Source organism: Pipra filicauda, unplaced genomic scaffold (genome assembly GCF_003945595.2).
Source record: "Pipra filicauda isolate LSUMZ 115617 unplaced genomic scaffold, ASM394559v2 scaffold483_size702785_pilon, whole genome shotgun sequence".
Taxonomy (NCBI): domain Eukaryota; kingdom Metazoa; phylum Chordata; class Aves; order Passeriformes; family Pipridae; genus Pipra; species Pipra filicauda.
Genome location: NW_024104624.1, coordinates 617,064 through 635,659, shown reverse-complemented (window position 1 = coordinate 635,659; position 18,596 = coordinate 617,064). Strand labels below are relative to the sequence as shown.

Here is an 18,596-nt window from a genome sequence, read left to right as displayed (position 1 = left end):
TTTTACTCATAGAATCGTCTGGGGTGGAAAAGAGCTCTAAAAGTCATCGTGTCCAACCATTAACCCAGCAGTGAGAGTGAATATTGGTGTCATTCTTGGAAACTTCCTGTGATGGAAGTTCCAACACCCTCCTCAAGCAGCACATTATAAGTGTTCATTGATTAAAAGCTGGTACAGAAACCCCTGCAATGAAGGGTTTTACCTGCCCCAAGTTGTCGAAGTTGTACTTGCGCCGGACCCATTTGTAGCGAGCGTTGGTGCAGTCGGTCTTTGTGGTGATGTTTTTGACATCAGGACCATCACAGTAGTAGAACTTCCCTTTAAAGAGCTGCATTTGAGAAGCACAAAGAAAAGAAAAGAAAAAAAACACACCAAAAAAAGCAACTTTGAAAAAAGTCTGTTCTCCGATTTGTCTTTCTTTCCCTGAGCAGAGTTGGTTGCCAAGTGGGAATTCCTCTCCTTTCCTTCCAGCTCACACACATGGCAGGAGAACCCCTCTGGTGGAACCTCAGCCCTGGGACACTGGTGTGTGTTGCCTCAGACACAGAAGGAAGGTGATCCTGCAGGCTTGTTGGGAGGATGATATCCTGTACATCCCAGCACACAATGCCAGGAGGGATTTGGGAATTTGTCTGTCCCTTCTCCAACCCTCAGGCAGGTTGAGCTGGTGCTGTGCTGTCCCTCAGGGAAGTCTGTCTGCTCTTCTAATCCTGAGGACCTACCAGTGAGCAGATGTCAACCCCACCCCGGGGCATTTCTCCCAGATACTGACTGAAATCTGTTTTGGGGATATTTAAGCTCATTACTTCCACCTTAACCCCAGCAGGTGAGAAAAGCAGCTTCCCTTTTGCAGCAGTCACTTACAGATGGCCACGGTGAGGGAAATACTCTACCTGGACCCCTAAAATCCCAAAGATAATGAAGAAAGCACAGCAGATGAGAACAATATTCCCAATAGGCCTCAAGGAGGAGATCAAGGTTTCCACCACCAGCTTCAGACCTGGGGCTCTGCTGATGACTCTGGAAAAAAATGACAAGACAATGAAGCTTTTAATTTTTATGCATGACCTGTTATTATCCAGCTGCTTTTCCTCTTCTCTGGGCTGCAGGGAAGCTGACACAACCCTCCTCTACCTGCAGGCAGCATTCAGAGACAATTAATGACTTATCTGGACAAGCAGAACATCCCCAGTCACATTAGATGGAATTCAAACCATGTCAGACACCCTGTCAGCAGAGCTGGACTGCTGCTGGTCAGAGCGAGGAGGGAAGACTCTCTATGGGCAGAATATCCCAGAGGTCCCATTATGGGGCTGTTTGTACCTCTGTCCAGAGAGGTGATCCCTCTGAGGGCTCTGATCCAAGCAGAGGGGCCCAAACCAGGCAGGAACCTCCTTCCTCACACAACAAGTGTGAACAAATTTACAGTGGTGCTGGAGACTCTTTCTACAGGTGGAAGAGTAGAGGCCTGGGCCCCCTGACAACTTTTCAAACAAAGTAATTCCAATTTGCTTCCTAACTAGTTCCTGAGCAGCCCCTGAGCTGACAGGAACCTGTGAGCAGCAGCTCCACAGCCAAAGGGTCAATCCCATTAGGGAGCAGGTTGATGTGAGTGCCCTGGAGTGCCCTGAAGCAGGTTTTGGGTATTTTGGAGAACAAGTGTGTTGCTTTCCTGTATGAGTGCCTGGAGAATGGCTCTCCCATGGGTGTCTCAAAAATGTGCTTGCACACCTAAGTATAACAAGCCCAAGCAGGCTGTTGTGGGAAGGAGAAGGTGGGTGTTTTGACTGAAGAACATCCAAGCTGGTTTTAGGAGGGGTCTGTAGAGGGGACAGGGTGAGTTCTTGCAGGGAATGATGCCTCTGTGGCTGCCAAGCCCAGAGAAAAGAGCAGAGCTGTGTTTGCAGGGACAAGGCCTTTCCTGTTTGAGAGAAATCATGTGGAGTCTGAACTGCACCTCCAAAGTGTTAGGAATGGTCCCTGGAGTAATCCTAGGAGAGGCTGTGCTAAGTGAAGCCATAGTGAGAGGTGATGAATTCCTTTCTATTCATAGGATCTGGCCTAGTTATTCTCAAAGACTAATTTTCTCTTTTCCTTTTGCCTTTCTTTAGGAACTGCCTGTGCCCTGAATTCTGTTCCTAGTTATGTGGGTCAGACAAGTGCCCTGAGGTGCTGCCAGGGTGACTTGGCCAGGGTGACTCAGTGGCTCCTGGTGAGCCAGCACTGCCAGGGGACCCTGATGCCACCAGCAGAACAGAGCATGGGAGCAAGAGAGGAGGCAGAAACACTAAATTACTTGTCACTGAGGAAACACAGAGCAGCAGCTGCTCTTCTTGTGGTCTAAGTCTATTGGCTCTTCCTATCACTCTCACAAGTGTGGCTTTGCACCAGAAAGCCTGCAGGTTTCTGGAGGTGACTATCTCATTTCCCCTGAAATTTCATTTAAAAAAGGCTTGTGTTTCTTGCCAAGCAGGATGGAAATAGAACTGGAGCTGGGAGTGATAGAAATCCCCCCAAGCACCATCACTCTTTGTTATTGCATAATCACAACCTCGATACAAATTCTCTTTACTCCTTTCCTCCCGCACTGAAAGCTCTCCCACCCTGTGCCTGGCTGAGGGAGGGGCTGTTGTGCAGTGCTCTGAGCAGGCACTGGAGCTTATCAAATCCTTGTCAGCACCTGTTCAATGGCAAGTTCTCTGCCATCCAATGCCAGCTCTTCGCTGGGGGGCTGTGCAGTTGAAAAAGGAGCCAGACTGATTTGTAAAACCCTGATAAAAATGCAGTGTGGAGGAGGCACTGACTGCACTTGCTGCCGGAGTACGATAACACCTCTCACTCCAAACTCCAGCCGCTGGTTTCCGTGCTGGAGAAGATGAATTATAACTCATTTCACTGTTTTCAAACAGTTTCACCAGTTTAGGGCTCCCCAAAGACGCTTCTCCTCATATTGCATTTCAGTTTTTCGTGTTATTAAGCCAGACCTTGATGGATCATGTGCAATTTTTTCAATCTCTTCGATGTACCAGCACATACCGGAGAGGTCTCAAGGTCCGCAGAAGCCTCAAAACACGAAGGACACCCAGGATTTTGGCTCCTCCTGCTGATGCCATGGACACAATAATGTCAATGATAGACACAAAGACCAGCACTCCATCCAGAACATTCCAGCTGCTCTGCAGGTAGGTGTTCTCCCCAGAGAAAAAGCCAAGAGCTACCACCTACAGCCAAGAGAAGAGAGACATTTAAATCTTCCCCCAGATCATAACTATGCCACGTTCTGGTCTTTGCCAGGCCTCGCTGTGGGCCGTGGAATGAAGCTGTAATTACCTTAACCATCATTTCAGCCACAAAGATGGCAGTGAAGATGTAATTAGAAACACTGAGGAATATCCTTTCCTGCCAAACACAGAACAAGAAAGAGAGGCAAAGTTAGAAAACAAACATCTTTTCTGTCACAGGGTCTTGCCCCGAGAAGATGAAGATGTGGATGGGGGATCGAGGAAGACAATGAGCCAGGTACTCACCGTGCTCTGTGGGTCTATGTCTGGTCTCTCCAGTGCAATAGTGATGCAGTTGAGAAATATAAAGACCAGCACCACGTGATCAAACATTTTGTGGGCAATGACCTTCTGGCACATCACCCGGAACCTAAAAAATGGTGGGGAGAAAAAAAGGTCCTTCAGGTGTCTGGGGCAGTAACAGACTCCTACCCAAAAGCCTTCCCCAGGTGTGCTACCAGCATCAGCCCAGGTGGTGAGCCAGTATTTCCATTCTTCAGCCATGATTATCATTAATTATTAATTACTATAAATGCTGGTCAAATCACTCTTCTTCCTAGATGGGCATGGAGTGAACCACACAAAGCTTCTGCCCACACAGAACAGAAGAAGTTGCTTCAAAATCAGAAACCGGATTTCTAAAACCCTGTTACCAGAGAGGGAGTTTTCTCAAGGGAAGACTTGCTAGGAATGCCCTATTCCACCACCACAAAAACCTGCTGGGCTGGCATTTCACTGGGATTTCTTACCGATTCTGGGGGGAAAACAAGTAGAGGGACCAGTCTTCGTGAGTCTTGCACCACTGGGGTTTGTAGGGCTCCAGGACTTTGCGGATCCGGTAGCAGTAACTCTGGGAAAAAAAAGAAGAAACACCTTTTCTTCCTCTTTTATTTTCCTGCCTCTTCAACTTTCACAGGCTTTTTGTGAAAGGGGGGTGGGAGGTGGCAGTACATGGGATTTCACAGTGCCTGTGGGCTGTCACAGCTTTTGGGACAGAGCTGTGGTGGGCATTGTCACAGTTGTCCAGCAAAACAGGGAGGAAAAGGGGTGGAAGAAGGGGCTGCTGTAGAATGACATATAAACATGACAAAGCAAGACTTCTAGGCAGGTGTTGTTTTGACACCCAAAGTTGCCTGAAACAACCAAAAAGCTAAGTAGAAAACATTCTTTTCAGGCTTTCAAGATGCCAAACAGCTCTTGTGAGAAAAGACATTCACTAGTTGTTTTGTCCACAGCTCCTTTTTGGAGGCATCCTGGGCCAGTGGGACAATCTTAATCAGACCAAAACCGAGGCAAATGGATGCACATCCCCATGTGGGAGACCACTGTAACAGCCCAACTCAGTGGCTTAAAAAAGAGATCTTCTAGGAAGGGAAGGCCCGTCCCTCGGATCGGGATCGGCGTTCCCTACACCAGCCACGAGGCAGCAACACATTTCCACGATGGATTTTTTAACCAGCCCTCCTGTGTTAAGTGGAAAAGCCACTTAACACAGGAACCCCCCAACTCACATCCTCCATGTCGTCCTCGTAGTCCAGGGCGTCCTCCTTGTGCCCGTCGATGCGCAGGAAGAGCTCGCTGGGCACGTGCACCATCTTGCCGTTGCAGTCCTGGAACTCGGGGGGCAGCACGGCCACGGGGCTCACCCCGAGCGAGTGGCGCACGGGGGGCAGCTGGAGCAGCTCCGGCAGCTCCAGGGAGCCGCGGTAATCCAGGGATTCCGCCCGGCGGTGCAGCGAGGGCCGGCTGACCGTGCTGGACTTGGCGTCGTCCGAGTCGTCGTCGGTGCTGCCCTTGCCCTCCCCGGAGAGCAGGGACTCCCTCTCTCCCGACTGGTTCTTCTTCTTGAGGCTCGGGGCTCTGCCCAGGCTGTTCCAGCTCGAGCGCCGGCTCCCCCAGTTGCTGCTGGTGCCCCAGTTGGCGCAGGGGGAGCTGCGGAGGCTGGACTGGGAGAGAAGAAAGACAGTTGAGGGTTTGCTTGCAGGAGGAAGCCAAGGGATGGGGCATTTCGCCCAGATTGGAAGATCCTTCTTGTTGCAAGTCTTGCCTTCCCCTCCCAGCTTTCCTCGCCGCTCCCGTTCCATCAGGCCAAAGCCCTGGGATGGGAGCCCAGCACCCGGCCAAGGCCACGCTGAAGGTGCTCCTGATCCTCACCTGTGGCACAGCTGCCAATCCTCCGTCCTGTGTGACCTCCCACTGCCCTGACAACACCAATTCTCCAGGAAAACCGAACCCAAAGACACTCTTGCTGAAGTGGTGTTTTCTTTCCTCGTGTTCCTCAAGCCCATAACCTCCCTGCCTTCCAAAGGGCCCCTGGCACCCAAGTGTCCATTGGGAATCATGCCTCTGTTTCCAATATTTTCTCTTCAATTGAATGCCTAAGGCAGTGGAATGAATGTTTTTCCTCAGACAGATTTCTGGCACAGATCAGGCTGTGCCAGTGCACTTTGGCAGGCTGAGAGAGCTTAAGGTCAGTGTAGAAAAGCCAGGAAACTCCTTTTCTCTCCATGGCTTCCTCCCAGCACAAAGCAAGGCAAACTGCCTCCCTCCTCCTCCTCCTCAGTGCTGCTTCTCTGACTGCTTCATCTGCCTCTGGCTGGTGGCACGGACGTGCTCTCCCAGAAAGGATTCAAAGGATGAACAGCCCTCTCCAGCACCTCACCATCCCATGAAAGCCCAAGGCAAACAACAGTCATCTCTATTTTCTTTTCAAAAGCATTACATTGACTAAGCAGCTTTACCGAGGGGGATAGTGGTTCTGCCTCTGCCTGAAGTGCCTTCACGGTCTGCTGCCCTGATCTGAACATGATACTGCAGTTACAGAGCACAGGAACGGGACAATAAGCGGCAGCAAAAATCCACTTTGTCTGTTGACCTGCTGCCTGTTTACACAGAGCTGCCCTCCCGCTCCCCCTGCTGCAGGCAAGCACAGGCAGCTGCCAAAGCAGAGCTCCAGCCAGACCTCTGCTCCATGAGCTGTGCCTGCTGGCAGTCCATCAGCCCGCTCCTTGTTCTCTCTATTTCCCCTCCAGCGGGGCTGCTGCACTGTAACCACAGCTCAGCTGGGTTGGGGAGGGCAAACGATGCTTCACCCCCCTTGTAAATCCAAGATACAACCCCAAGAAAGATACAACCGAGGGGGGAAACAGGTCTCGTCCTCACGGGGTCGCCTGGCAGCTCCTCTGAGACACCACAAACGGCCAGTGTGGGTGGGAAAAGATTCCTGCTCCTCCTCTGAGGGGGTTTTGGGGTAACTGTGTGAATCTCCACTGAGGTGGCTTGGCCTGGACTTCCAAGCAGGAAAACACCGAATCCCGGTACGTCCCGGAACCTACCAAGGACTTCTGATCGTAGCTGGCGGGGTCCAGGGAAGCGTTGCTGCCTCTCCTCGAGTCCACAAAGGTGTGCACGGAGTCCATGTGTGGGGAGCACTTCGGGGTGGGCATCGGGGTGGCCGCCGTGCGCAGGATGATGGGAGGGGGCATCGAGCCCCTGCCCTCCAGGTGCCCGTTGGGGGTGACAGCCAGGGAGTACATCTTCATCTCTGGGCAGAGGGGAGAGAGGACACGGGGTGAATGCTCAGCTGTGGGAATCACTTTTCCAAATCACAGAATCACAGGACATGCTGAGCTGGAAGGGACCCACAAGGATCATCCAGTCCAGCTCCTGGCCCTGCACAGAACCGTCCCCAAGAGTCACACCCTGTGCTCCAGAGGATCATCCAGACCCTCCTGGAGCTCTGACAGCCTTGGGGCTGTGCCCACTGCCCTGGGGAGCCTGGTCAGTGCCCAACCAGCCTCTGGGGGAAGAACCTTTCCCTGAGATCCAACCTGAGCCTGCCCTGACACAGCTCCAGCCATTCCCTGGGTGCTGTCCCTGGTCCCCCCAGAGCAGAGCTCAGTCCCTGCCCCTCCTCTGCCCCTCCCCAGAAAGTTGTAACTGCAGTGAGGTCTCCCCTCAGTCTCCTCTTCTCTTCCAGAGAAGATAAGTTCCCCCCCCCCACTGTGTTAAAAGGCATCAGGCAAACACCACAACCTCCTAAGAGGCCTTCAGCCCCACCTGGACTCGGAACTCACTGCTCTCCAAAGGAATCATGGAATTATAGAATGGTTTGGGTTGGAAGGGACCTTAAAGGTCACCTTGTTCCAACCTCCATGCCATAGGCAGGGATGCCACCCACTAGATCATGTTGCTCAAAGCCCTGTCCAACCTGGCCTTGCACACCTCCAGGAGGCTTTTTTTAGTCACTGTTTCTTGGGATTTAGAGAGGAATTATAGTTATGAGGACTAGGAGAAAGCCTCTGAGGAAAGGACACTGAGGACTGGCTAAATTCATCCTTTTAAGTTCACCTCCTGTCTGTGTCCTACAGTGCAGCACAGATTTTTGTCCAGTTGTGATGTGCTCCAAGTCCCTTCATGGGGAAGGCACTCAGCAAACAGCAGGGGACAGGAAATGGAAGCTGCTTTTACACTCCCACCCATAACAGAGAACTCTAATGGCACTGTGGTCATCACAAAAAGCATCTCTTTTAGCTGTTAGGGCAAGGACAGGCTGTAAAACCCATGTTCACACTGAAGCCAAACCAGACCTAACACCTCCAGCCCTACAGAGTGCCAGGATGCTCCAAACCAAAGGCTAGTTTCAAACCCCAAACTAGAGCTGAACCAGTTCCTGCTTTACTGGGCTTGGTGGGTCCTGGTTTCACATCAGAAATCAGTTCATTTTTCAGAACCAATCTTGAGGAGGGGGAAGGATCAGCAGGAAAGCAGGGCAGGGCTGCAGTGAGGAATCCAAGTGAGTGCATTCCCTGCTCTGGCTGCTCTTGCAGTGCACTTTGCTTCTGTTGGATCATCTGTTCAGCTGCTGGTTTGTGCACAAATGCCTGACCTGCACCACAGAAGGCCAGGGGAACACTGCCATTTCACCCTGGGGGTGGAAGTTTCAGCTCCAAATTTGCTAATCTGCCAAACACATGCCTCTTGGCCCTTTATGTGTTACAGACCAACGGCTTTGCAATAGAATTGTTAAAGCCTTTTTGCTGTTTAGTCACCAGCTGGCACCTCTGAGACTTATGGAGGCACACAAGCACTCCTGGACTTCAATGGCAAGTCCAGCCCTGTTTTCTATTCCTGTATTACCTGAGAAGAGGTGACAGTGTTTTTTTCCCCCTAGAAATCTCTTGTTATTTGAAGCTGCTCAACAAATAGTTGGTGCAAATCTGGTGTAGAGTTGTGCTGTGGGTTCCCTGCCCACCATCTGCAATGGATATTTGATCACTTGGTGTTTGGGATTTGTTGCTTTATCTGCAGACTGAGCAGCTCCATCACTTCATTGTGATCCAGCTCTATCTCAGCTCCCCCAACAAATTATTCTGCCCCTTCCTCAGCTGAATTCCATCTGCTCACCACAATCAATATCATCTCCTTAGCTGAAACAAAACCCAGTTTAGAAACATTTAAAGTAATCCTAGCAGAGCCCAAGCTGGGAATCAAAGTACAGAGGAACTAAAGTGCCTCCTGTTTGCCATCATGCCATTCACTCTGCTAAAATATGGGATCCCTCCTTGTCACCTCTCTGGCTGCAAACTCTGCAGAGTGAAGGCTGTCACCTACTATTCCATGTTTTTATCACTCTGGTACAGTGTGGCCTTACCTCAAATCGATTGCCAGACCCTCCTGTAACACAAATGAGCAGCAACATTTCCATCAATCAAACCTCACCCAAATGCATTTGTGTGGGAAACCAAAAAGAACAGATGAGAACATGATTGATTTGAAAAGCTGCTGAGAAGTAGGGTGAGAACATTGCTGTCAGCAAACCATTCTGCGGGAACGGGACAGGAGAAATGATGAGACACAGCAAAATATTCTCGTGGAGTTTAAATTAGAAAAACATCTGTTTGAAGGAAATATCAATGCTCATTTAGCTTTCACTTTGCAGAGCTGCTCTGTGGGCTCAGCTATCAGATTAGTTGCCAAATAAAAGGGATTCTTCCAGTTTTTCCCCCCCATAAGTTCCTGTGAGAAGATATGGAAGCAGAGTCACAGCTGATCTCAGGAAAATGTCGACACAAACCCCCACCTGTTGCTCGGAGGTCTTTCAGCTTCTCAAAATCATCATCAAAGTTGGCAGATGTCTTGTCCTCATCCGTGTCTGACCTAGTGGCATCACCCTGCAGAGAGAAGGGGGATAATTAACAGACATGATAATTTGGATTACTCAGCACCTCTGTTCCCAACAGTCCGTTTAAGAGCAGCCCCAAGGAATGACCCCAGGCAAGTCCCTCTTCTATATTTTGATTAATTTTCACACTTGGACAGGAAGGAGGATGATGTGGCTGTTCCTGCCATGTCGTGTTTCCTACTTGCACCAGCCTCCTGGAACAGTGATTCCCAGAGAACACCAGAACGCAGCTGCAATCACAGGAGTGACCACGTGGCATGGTGGGGTTCCATGTTTGCACTCCCCATGATCCCAGCTGAAAGCACTTAGGGTTTGATGTCAAAGGATGCTGAAGGGTTTTTCTTCTTGATTTGACAGCCCTGTAAATTTGACTTAGATGTGAAAACCCAGCCCTGGTTTGCTTCCTTCAGGCCGGCTGGTAACTGAGATTGTACTGGGAAATCTCTTGGCAATGCTGAGGCAGAGGGAATGAGGCAGCACAGAGAACAGCCAACCACCCTCACCCTGGCTTTCCTCCTGAAAGTCCAGTTAATTTTCCCTTTCAAACATATCTACTACCAAAAATGATCAGCCTGGGACAGAAGAACTTCTCCTCCTTGCTGCGGGAGAGATTCCAGCAGACTGTTGGCTTCGCTCTGGCTGGATTCATCAAGACTGCAGAAAATGTGTGCAAATTGATAGCAAATGGTTGGATTAAAGCAGCTGATCCCAGAAGAAGGAGCACAGTTCCCTCACTGATGCCTGAACAAATCACCACGGTTTCTGGAGACACGGCGCTGAAGTGGCAGCGAACTTAATTTCGTCTGTGATGGATTGCAAACTGGTGCAGCCAAGCAGCCAGGATGACTGAAAGGCTTGAGCTCCCTTATTCATCTTCTCTGTTTTAGAGCAGAAACACCAGCAGATGAAAGATTTGCATGATTTCAGAAGGTTTGTCTGCTTTCCCAGAGCAGCTCTGGGGTAGATTTCAAACTGACACGGGAACAATGTAAGCACAAATATGCAATTATGGTCCTGTTTGAAGTCTGGCTGCTTGTTGGACTGAGCACAAATGTACTAAAAATGGGTTTGTGGCCATTTAAGCCCTGTTCTCTTCTAGGCATACTCCTGGCAAACTTGCTCCACAGGCAGAGCAGAACCTGGGATCAAGCTGAGACCGTGTCCTGAGATTCACAGGGCAATTTTTCTGTCCTTGCTGAACCACTGCTGATGGTTCTGAGTTCAGAGCAGCTCTAACGTGCACCCTCTCAGCTGCACGAGTCTCCCAGGAGTCACTTCTCCAGTTCAGTAAGAGAAAAAGGGAGGAGAAGTGCCCTCGGTGTCTTTAGTGACTGCTAAGAACAACCCCCTGTCAGAGGGCAAAGTCAAAGGGGACAAAACAAGAATTCTGCCATACTCCCAACCAACCAACAGAACCAGGGATGACAAAAGAAAACCCAGCTCCACTGACACTTCTTCCCAAAGTTGCCCAATGAGGCTGTAAACATCTTTGGTTCACAACCAGAGCTGGGACCCCGAGCAACCTGGTCTAGTGAAGGGGGTTGGAACCAGATGAACTTTAAGGTCCCTTCCAACCCAAACCACTCCAGCGTTCCATGATTTATAAGTGCAAGGCTTGGTAGCTGAAATCCAGCCCTGAGAAGGGTTTTCTGCAGCACAGCTGATTCCTCTCCCTGAGACAACTGACAAGCCCACAGGCTCCATGTCAGGGTTTACAAGAACTGGGAGTGGAGAGCAAAATGTGCCCTGCAAATGTCATGCCCGTGGTTGGTGGCCTTTTCAGAGGCAGTGCTGAGTGAGTAATACAAGCTTTGCAATCCAGTGCTTACACACATTTAAATCATGGTCCATAACAGCTCTGAAAGGAGCCATTAAGCCTGAGCTTAAAGCCCAGCCATTTGTCTGGCTCAGTGATCAGGCACTCAGAGGGTTCTGCATTCAGAGGCTGCCCCTTCCTGGCTTCACATGAGCACGTCATGAACCTCCAAGAGGGCAGGTAAGGAGTAGGATCTGCTCTGTATAGAGATACCTGCAGGCTGCCAGGCTGCTCAGCAGAGAAAACTTTCTTCTGCCTTAAAGAATCATCCTAAATATCTCAAAATTTAAAGTTTGAAGCCTTGAAATGCAGCTTTTGAACAGCTGGGCTACTTGTGCTGCTGTGCAAATAACACAGGATGGACAGAGTCCCAAGAGAAGGCTTGGACTGAGACCCAGGTCACGTCCTGCCTGGTCCACATGACTGGAACTGGCTAGAATATAAGGTCTTCCATAGAGTAGAATATATATATATATATATATATATATAATAGATTATAGAATATGGAATATAGAATATAGAATAGAAGGCCTGAGGTTTGCCATAAAGAAATGCAAAACACAGGATATATGAGAGATTTGCTGAGTAAAATTACTCCTAAATGATTTCTTCTGTGTGACACAACAGACCCTGGAGCAGATCAACCAAAATCCTGGTCTCCCCAGTCCCATGACACACCCAGTGGGCCTTAATTACGAAGATTGATTTGCAAGAGCTTCATATGCCCAGCCCAGCTCATCTACACCCCTCAACTTTAAATTTTGGGCTGTTTGCATGGCAGGATGTTGCACTGACACAGACCCATCCCTGCAGGTGTGTCAGTGCTCTCCCTCTCTCTGCTCCCACCTCTTACCTCTGCCTGGAATCCCTCCACCAGGATGGCAACGAGGAGGTTGAAGAGGACGTAATTCCCGAAGGTCATCAGGGCCACGAAGTACAGAGCTGCCCACGAGGAGGTCGAGGCCATCCCGTTGTACAGGACCACGTTCCAGTCCTCCTGAGTGAGGATCTGCAGGGAAGGGGGAGGGAAGGCTCCAATTACTCCTCCCATGCACAGCAACCACGTTCAAACACCGTCTCAGCCATTCCTTCCCCTGCTTTTGACCTTTTCTGAGCATAATCACTCGCAGCTCTCACAAGGTAAGGCAGCAAAAATGTCCTTTATTTAGATCTTCACATGAGAGCTCTCTCCTGGCCAAACCTCCCCTCTGGCACTCAGAGGACTAGTTCAGATCCCAGATATCATGAAGGATGCGCTCATCCTAATCCCATTATTTCGTGGAGGTATTGCCTCCTTTGATAACCATCAGCAGATAACAGACCTGAGGCCACAGATCTTGTCTCCTTTCAGGCTGCTCTTTATAAGGCAACTGGAGCTGAAGGAAAGGGTAAGGGACAGGATATTTGATGGGATAAATGACATTGGGTGGCTCAAGAAATTCAGGGAAGCAAAGTGGTTTCCTTTAGGTAAAAGCACTGACAAGCTGGGCAAAAAAAAAAAATAAGCACACATCCTTGCAAAAAGCCTTGCTCCAAGGGATTTCCTCAGAGCTTTCCTGGAGCTCAAAAATCCTGGGGCCTAAGCAAAATGGATGACAGATTTGTGTTCCACATTAACTTGTGCTTGCAGTGAAAATGGCCTCAAACTCTCCTGCAAACAAGGCAGCTTTGGGGAGACAGGGCTGAATTCAGCTGCACTGAGTCATGTCACTAAACACCCTTCATGGGACACAGGACTGAGCCCTTGTGCTCTGTGCCAACTGCAATTCCCAAGGGAGTGCCAGGATAAATCCAGAAATCCGTGTGTTGGTGAGAGAAAAACGGGAACTTCTGAGGCTGCTGCTGATTTGCCTTTGCTCCTTTGCAAGAAATTCTGTTTTTCACAGCTCTATTTTTCTCCAGGCTGGTTTCCAGCCTGAATGATGCTGTGGTGAACACCTACCCTGTGCTGAGAAACTTGGCTTAATGTTATTTACACCGTGCTCCACTCGTAGCACTGGGGCTCTAAAGTCTGAGCCTTGAAACAGAAAAGACTAATCTTTGTACTAAAATTGTCCTTGAGATAGCAGCTTATTGTGGAATATGTCAGTAATTTCAGGCACAAACCAGATCTTGGCTGCAGAGGAAACACAGTTTTTTACATAAAGACTTTCCCAGCACTTCCAGCTCTGATTTGTGACAGTATTTGGCACTCCCAGTTACACGGAATTGTTTGCAAAGTGCACTTTTGGGGCAGTGCAGGTGAGTAAGGAGACAGAAGTCTGCAGAACAGGGGCAGAATGGGCAGCAGACTGTGGGTCTTGATCTTATTGATTACATAAAAGGAAAATAAGGGTGGATTTCCTTCTTCTTTTGCTCACAAGAGACATGCACGGCGCTGATTTTAGCAGATTGCTTCTTTATCAGGGCTTACAGACACAGAAACACAATCTCTCTTCCCTAATAACTGAACTTGACGCTTATTGGAATAGTTCTGTGAAATAAAAAGTCCACATGTTCCACATTAAAACTCCCCCAAGGACCCAGAGCTTACCTGAAATACAGTGACAATGGCCCAAAGCAAGGAATCAAAATTCTTCCTGTCTGGAACTGTGTCTCCTGTATCAGTTTTCAGGCTGAACTTGCATCCAAAAAGATGCATGCCAAGGATGCTGGAGTGGGGAGAGGGGGAGAGGAGAGAAACATTATTGTGGGAAATACGGTTGCAGGGAGGATTGCAGTGATTTTTTTGGACACTTTTCCCCCTCCCAGTGTTTTGGGTGCTGGTGGAATCTCCTGGGAAGACAGGATCTGCTCCAGCACTGCCATGATCACTGCTCAGACCCTGCAATTTGGCTCTTCTGTGCCACATTTCATTACAATTTTTGACACTAAAGGGACCTCCTTCACCTAGAAAATGACAAACCATGTTGCCAGCTCCCTAATCCAACTAGTTTCCAACAAAAGGGTCTTAAGGAGCATTATAGGGTCAAACAGACCAATGTCTTGGGGTCTGCACAACCTCCATCACAAATATAACACTGGTACAGTCCAGCAGTGACAGTGTCCTCTGGCACAGCTAAAGGAGCCTCTCAGGGACCTGAGGAGCAATTGTTGCCTGTTTGTGATCTTCATTCACCTACGGAACTAGAGAATTGCAGGAAAAACAAACTGAAAAGGGGTAAACAGTCTGTTGTGAGCAGTTCTACCCCCCAGGAGCCTGCAGTGTCCCACTATTCCAACCTCCACGTCCCTTAACCAAGCTGGGCAATCGATCAGAGAAGAGCTGCAAGCCTCTGGTACCTGAAGATGAAGATGAAGAGCATGAGCAGCATGCAGAAGGTGGCCACGTTGTCCATGGTCTTCATGAGCACCACGAGCTGGCGGCGCAGGGCGGGCATGAACCGCACCAGCTTCAGCACCCGGAGCAGCCGGAACGTCCGGAGCACGGACAGGCCCCCGTCCGACTGCCCAATGATCTCCCAGACACTGCAGGAACACGGGACAACAGCTGGAACCAGCAGCACCACCCGGGGGAAGCCCTGAGGGTGGTTTTCCTACAGCTTTTCCTACGGGGATCGCGCCCTTCAAGCCCCACGGGAGTGTTTATTTGCCTGCTCCTTTGTTGCTTCTGGAAAACACCTTCACTCCCAGTTCACCTTCACATGCACAACTTATCTCCATCACAGCTGGACTTTGATTCTTTAATTCCCTGGTTTTCTGTGGTTCTTCACAGCACATCCCCTGCCAGGCTGCACCACTCCAGCCTGTCCCAAGCCCACCCACAGAACGTGGATCACGAGTTTGCACCACGAACATCCAGAGGGATTTACATCTGCTGGGGGGTTGGTTTCATCAGGCCACAGAATGACCTGTGTTTCGGGTCTTTGTTGCTCCTCCCTTCCCTGAATCAAAGGGATGGGCCAAGGGAAGCCAAGAGCACTATCCTGGGTTGCATCTGTGTCTCCCTTGAATTCTCTGCCCCAAATTACTGACCAGCACTGCTGGAAAGAATCCCAGCTCTGAGGGGTGCACGAGTTCTCGCTCACGTGCTGTGGCACCTCCAGTTTAGGCTGGGACAGTGTTCCCTGGGAGAGGAGAGCAGAGCAGTGCCCTCTTTCCCTCCTGCTTCCCCCATTCCAGCCCGAGTTGTGTTCATTTGGGACAGGGAGGGGGCACTCTGCTGGGACATGGACACTCACTGCTCTCCTTTCCCAGGACCAGCCACTCTGCACTTCGGTGGAAAATCACCCCCAGTGCCAGATGTGTGGCATAAATAGACTTTGTTCTCCATCTGCCAGGTCCATTTACTTTGGACAGCCCTTCTAAACGACAGGGATCTAAAATGCCAGCACAATTATAGCACATCCCAGCCCTGGATTAACACATGCCACGTCATTCCTTCTCCCCATCCCACTCCCCAGCCAGGCTGAGCCCTCGGAAAAGCAGAGAAAGAACCAGCAGTGACCTGATGACAACGATGATCCCGTCAAAGATGTTGTAGGGGTTCTTGATGTAGCCAAAGATGCCGAAGGCAAGGAGTTTCAGGAGCATCTCCAGGGCAAACATGCTGGTGAAGACGATGTTGCTGATCTCCAAGGCGTTGGTCAACTCATCCGGCTGCGAGGCAGAGAAGCAACGGGGTCAAAGAGATGCACAGAGGAAATGGGAAAGCCTGGAATGTTCCTCCCACTGGGATTTGCGATAATGGTGCACAAATGCTACACCTTCCCATATTCCTCCTGGAAAGCCATGGAGGCAGATGAATTTCTGAGGGGGACAGCAGACAAACCTCATGGATGGTCCCCGTGAGTCTTAGTGGAAACACAGAATCCCAGCCCGGTTCTGGAGCAGCTGCAGAACAACTGTGCCCACTGCACGGGCCCAAAAAATTAAAGCTTTCCAAAGGAGAGGGGTTATTTACTGTTCCAAAATACAACTATCCATTTGAATGGCTGGTGTGGTTTCTAAGCTTCTGTCTGGACTCACATGGGTCAGGCTGTTTTTACTGCACTAACCCCAGCAGAACTTTATGGATACCCCTGGTTTGGATAGATGAATATTCACATTAAACCGACATTAAACCAAAGTATTTTTCTTCCAGACATCTCTTAAGAGAATTAGGCAAACAAGTGTCAGTGAAAGTCAGTAGGATCAATAGTTTTACATCCCTTGAGATATTTGTCTCCCTTTGGAAATTGTCCCCAAAAGATCCAAAATGATCTTTCCTTCTGAAGCCCCAGTTAGTAACACAGAGCAGATTTTGTTCAAGTGACAGCAGCGTGGACCTGAGACTCAGGATTCCCTCCAGGACCAGTGTGGGTTTCTCTGAGTTTACAAGGCTTCATGCAGCTCAAATCCAAGATTTTTCCATTCCCCTCCTCTGTCACCAGCACCGAATTACCTTGGGCTACAATCTTGTTTTCAGACAGAGCCTGAGATCCTCTTTTCCTGGCAAGTGCAGCAGTGACTGTCCAGCCCTCAGGCTCTGGCACAGCAGGGACAGACACAAAAGGAGGGATGGGGTTGGCCCAGTCCCTGGAGCTGCTCCCTCAAACAGCACCAGGCTCTGCAACGTGCATTTCTACATTTCTAGTTCAAGGCTTGTTCCTCTGCAAGAGAAAATGAGTCTTTTTCATTTCCTTTTCCTCAGTGTAATAACATTGTCTAGGAAAAGGTGTGATTTTCATATCTGACTCATCTCCTGGACTGACAATGGTTTCCTTTATTCCCTGTCCCTCATTAGACACCACGGTAAGAACTGGCTGTTTCTTGGGGATGTTGTTGCTCTGAGGGTCCGAAGGGAGAGACCATTGTAATACTGTGGCACCACCACATTTAACTCCACACTCTGCAAACCAAACCCTTGGCAGTGGAAGGAGAGGGTGAAAGAGTTAACTTGACTGCAGGAAGAGCCCAGACATCCCCTCCTACAGGCAGTGCCAACCTGTGGGCTGCTAACGAACCATCACTCACTGCTAAATCACTTTATGCAACAGTCTGTCTGTTGCTCAACCATTTATCCAGGAGAAAGCACTGAGAGCTCAGTCCTCATGGTTACAGTCCATGCACACCAATTCCCAAGGGACACCAGAGGAAGGACTGTGCAATTTTCAGTTCTTTAGTCTCCAGGAAGCACGTGAGCAGCAGGATCACCTGCCTGCCCTCCTCACACCTTCCTCCTGCAGGGAGGGGATTCCCACCCTTACATCCACCCCATTCCCTTCCCTGATGGTGCCAAAACATCCTGGGCAGCAATGAAACAGCCCTCAGCAATGAAAACACAGCTGAAGAAAAGGGGTGCTCTGGGGTGGCACTGAACCAGAGCCCCGACAGACTCTGAGCTGAAACAGCCCCGTGGGCTCCCAGGAGCCTGAAAGTCACAGTGGGGACAGGGGACACAGTCACTGTAAGTCACACTGGGGACAGGACACCACACTCACAGTGTCCTCAAGCTGTTGATCAGGACCTGGCACGTTTGGTGGGGTCAGACAAGGGCACTCCTGACCAGCAGCAAAATAACTTGATAAATTCTTGTGTCCCTCTGGCAGAGATTGAGAGCTCTGGGACAGTCTGTGATTGAGAGTGCGATTGCCAGTGGGACAGGGTGTTCAGGGTAGGCTGGGGATGGCTCGTTAGAGTGTTGAGGCTGGGAAATTAATGACAATCATCAGCAAGGAATCACACAGAATTATCTGAGGTTGGAAAAGACCTCCAGGATCATCGAGTCCAACCTCTGACCCATCCCCACCTTGTCACCCAGCCCAGAGCACTGAGTGCCACATCCAGTCATTCCTTGGACACCTCCAGGGGTGGGGACTCCACCACCTCTCCAGACAGCCCATTCCAAGGCCTGACCACCCTTACCATGACGAAATTCCTCCTGATGTCCAACCTGAACCTCCCCTGGTGCAGTCTGTGGCTATGTCTTGTCCTGTTACTACTTCCCTGGGAGAAGAGGCCATCATCATTCCTGACAGGAACTGCAGCTTGGTGGGGTTGTTCTGTAGCACTTTCTGCTGGGATACATGGAAAACCTGCCCACTGCTACCTCCAGACCCTTGTACTCTGCCACACAGCAGCCACCTCATCCTCTGAAGTCAAGCTTAGTGTGGTGCTCTCCAAGCTCCCCTTGCTGCTGCTGCCAGATGTGCTACCAAGAGTCACAATTTCACCATCAAAACCTGGAGAGCTGATGATCACTTCAACCCCCCTAATCCTGGAGTTATGCAAATACAGAATCATTAAGGCTGGAAAAAAACCCTCTCAGATCATCGAGTCCAACCATTAACCCAACACTGATGGGAAGTCATTCTCAGAGCTATTACCAAAAAAA

The 18,596-nt window shown here is 49.9% G+C and overlaps 1 protein-coding gene across 5 annotated transcripts in view; it reads right to left on the bottom strand.

Moving 5' to 3' along the window:
• CACNA1H (calcium voltage-gated channel subunit alpha1 H) overlaps window positions 1-18,596 on the bottom strand; it is a 210,229-nt gene that overhangs the window by 34,787 nt on the left and 156,846 nt on the right. For all 5 annotated transcript variants that reach the window (XM_039386433.1, XM_039386436.1, XM_039386435.1 and 2 more), the window contains exons 11-23: window positions 15,729-15,880; window positions 14,564-14,749; window positions 13,815-13,932; window positions 12,135-12,290; window positions 9,364-9,454; window positions 6,617-6,825; window positions 4,793-5,227; window positions 4,031-4,131; window positions 3,528-3,651; window positions 3,331-3,399; window positions 3,037-3,221; window positions 894-1,020; window positions 203-328 (exon numbers count right to left, since the gene is read on the bottom strand). In XM_039386433.1, coding sequence (XP_039242367.1) covers window positions 203-328; window positions 894-1,020; window positions 3,037-3,221; window positions 3,331-3,399; window positions 3,528-3,651; window positions 4,031-4,131; window positions 4,793-5,227; window positions 6,617-6,825; window positions 9,364-9,454; window positions 12,135-12,290; window positions 13,815-13,932; window positions 14,564-14,749; window positions 15,729-15,880 — 2,079 coding nt within the window. The remainder of the gene's footprint in view (window positions 1-202; window positions 329-893; window positions 1,021-3,036; window positions 3,222-3,330; window positions 3,400-3,527; window positions 3,652-4,030; window positions 4,132-4,792; window positions 5,228-6,616; window positions 6,826-9,363; window positions 9,455-12,134; window positions 12,291-13,814; window positions 13,933-14,563; window positions 14,750-15,728; window positions 15,881-18,596) is intronic.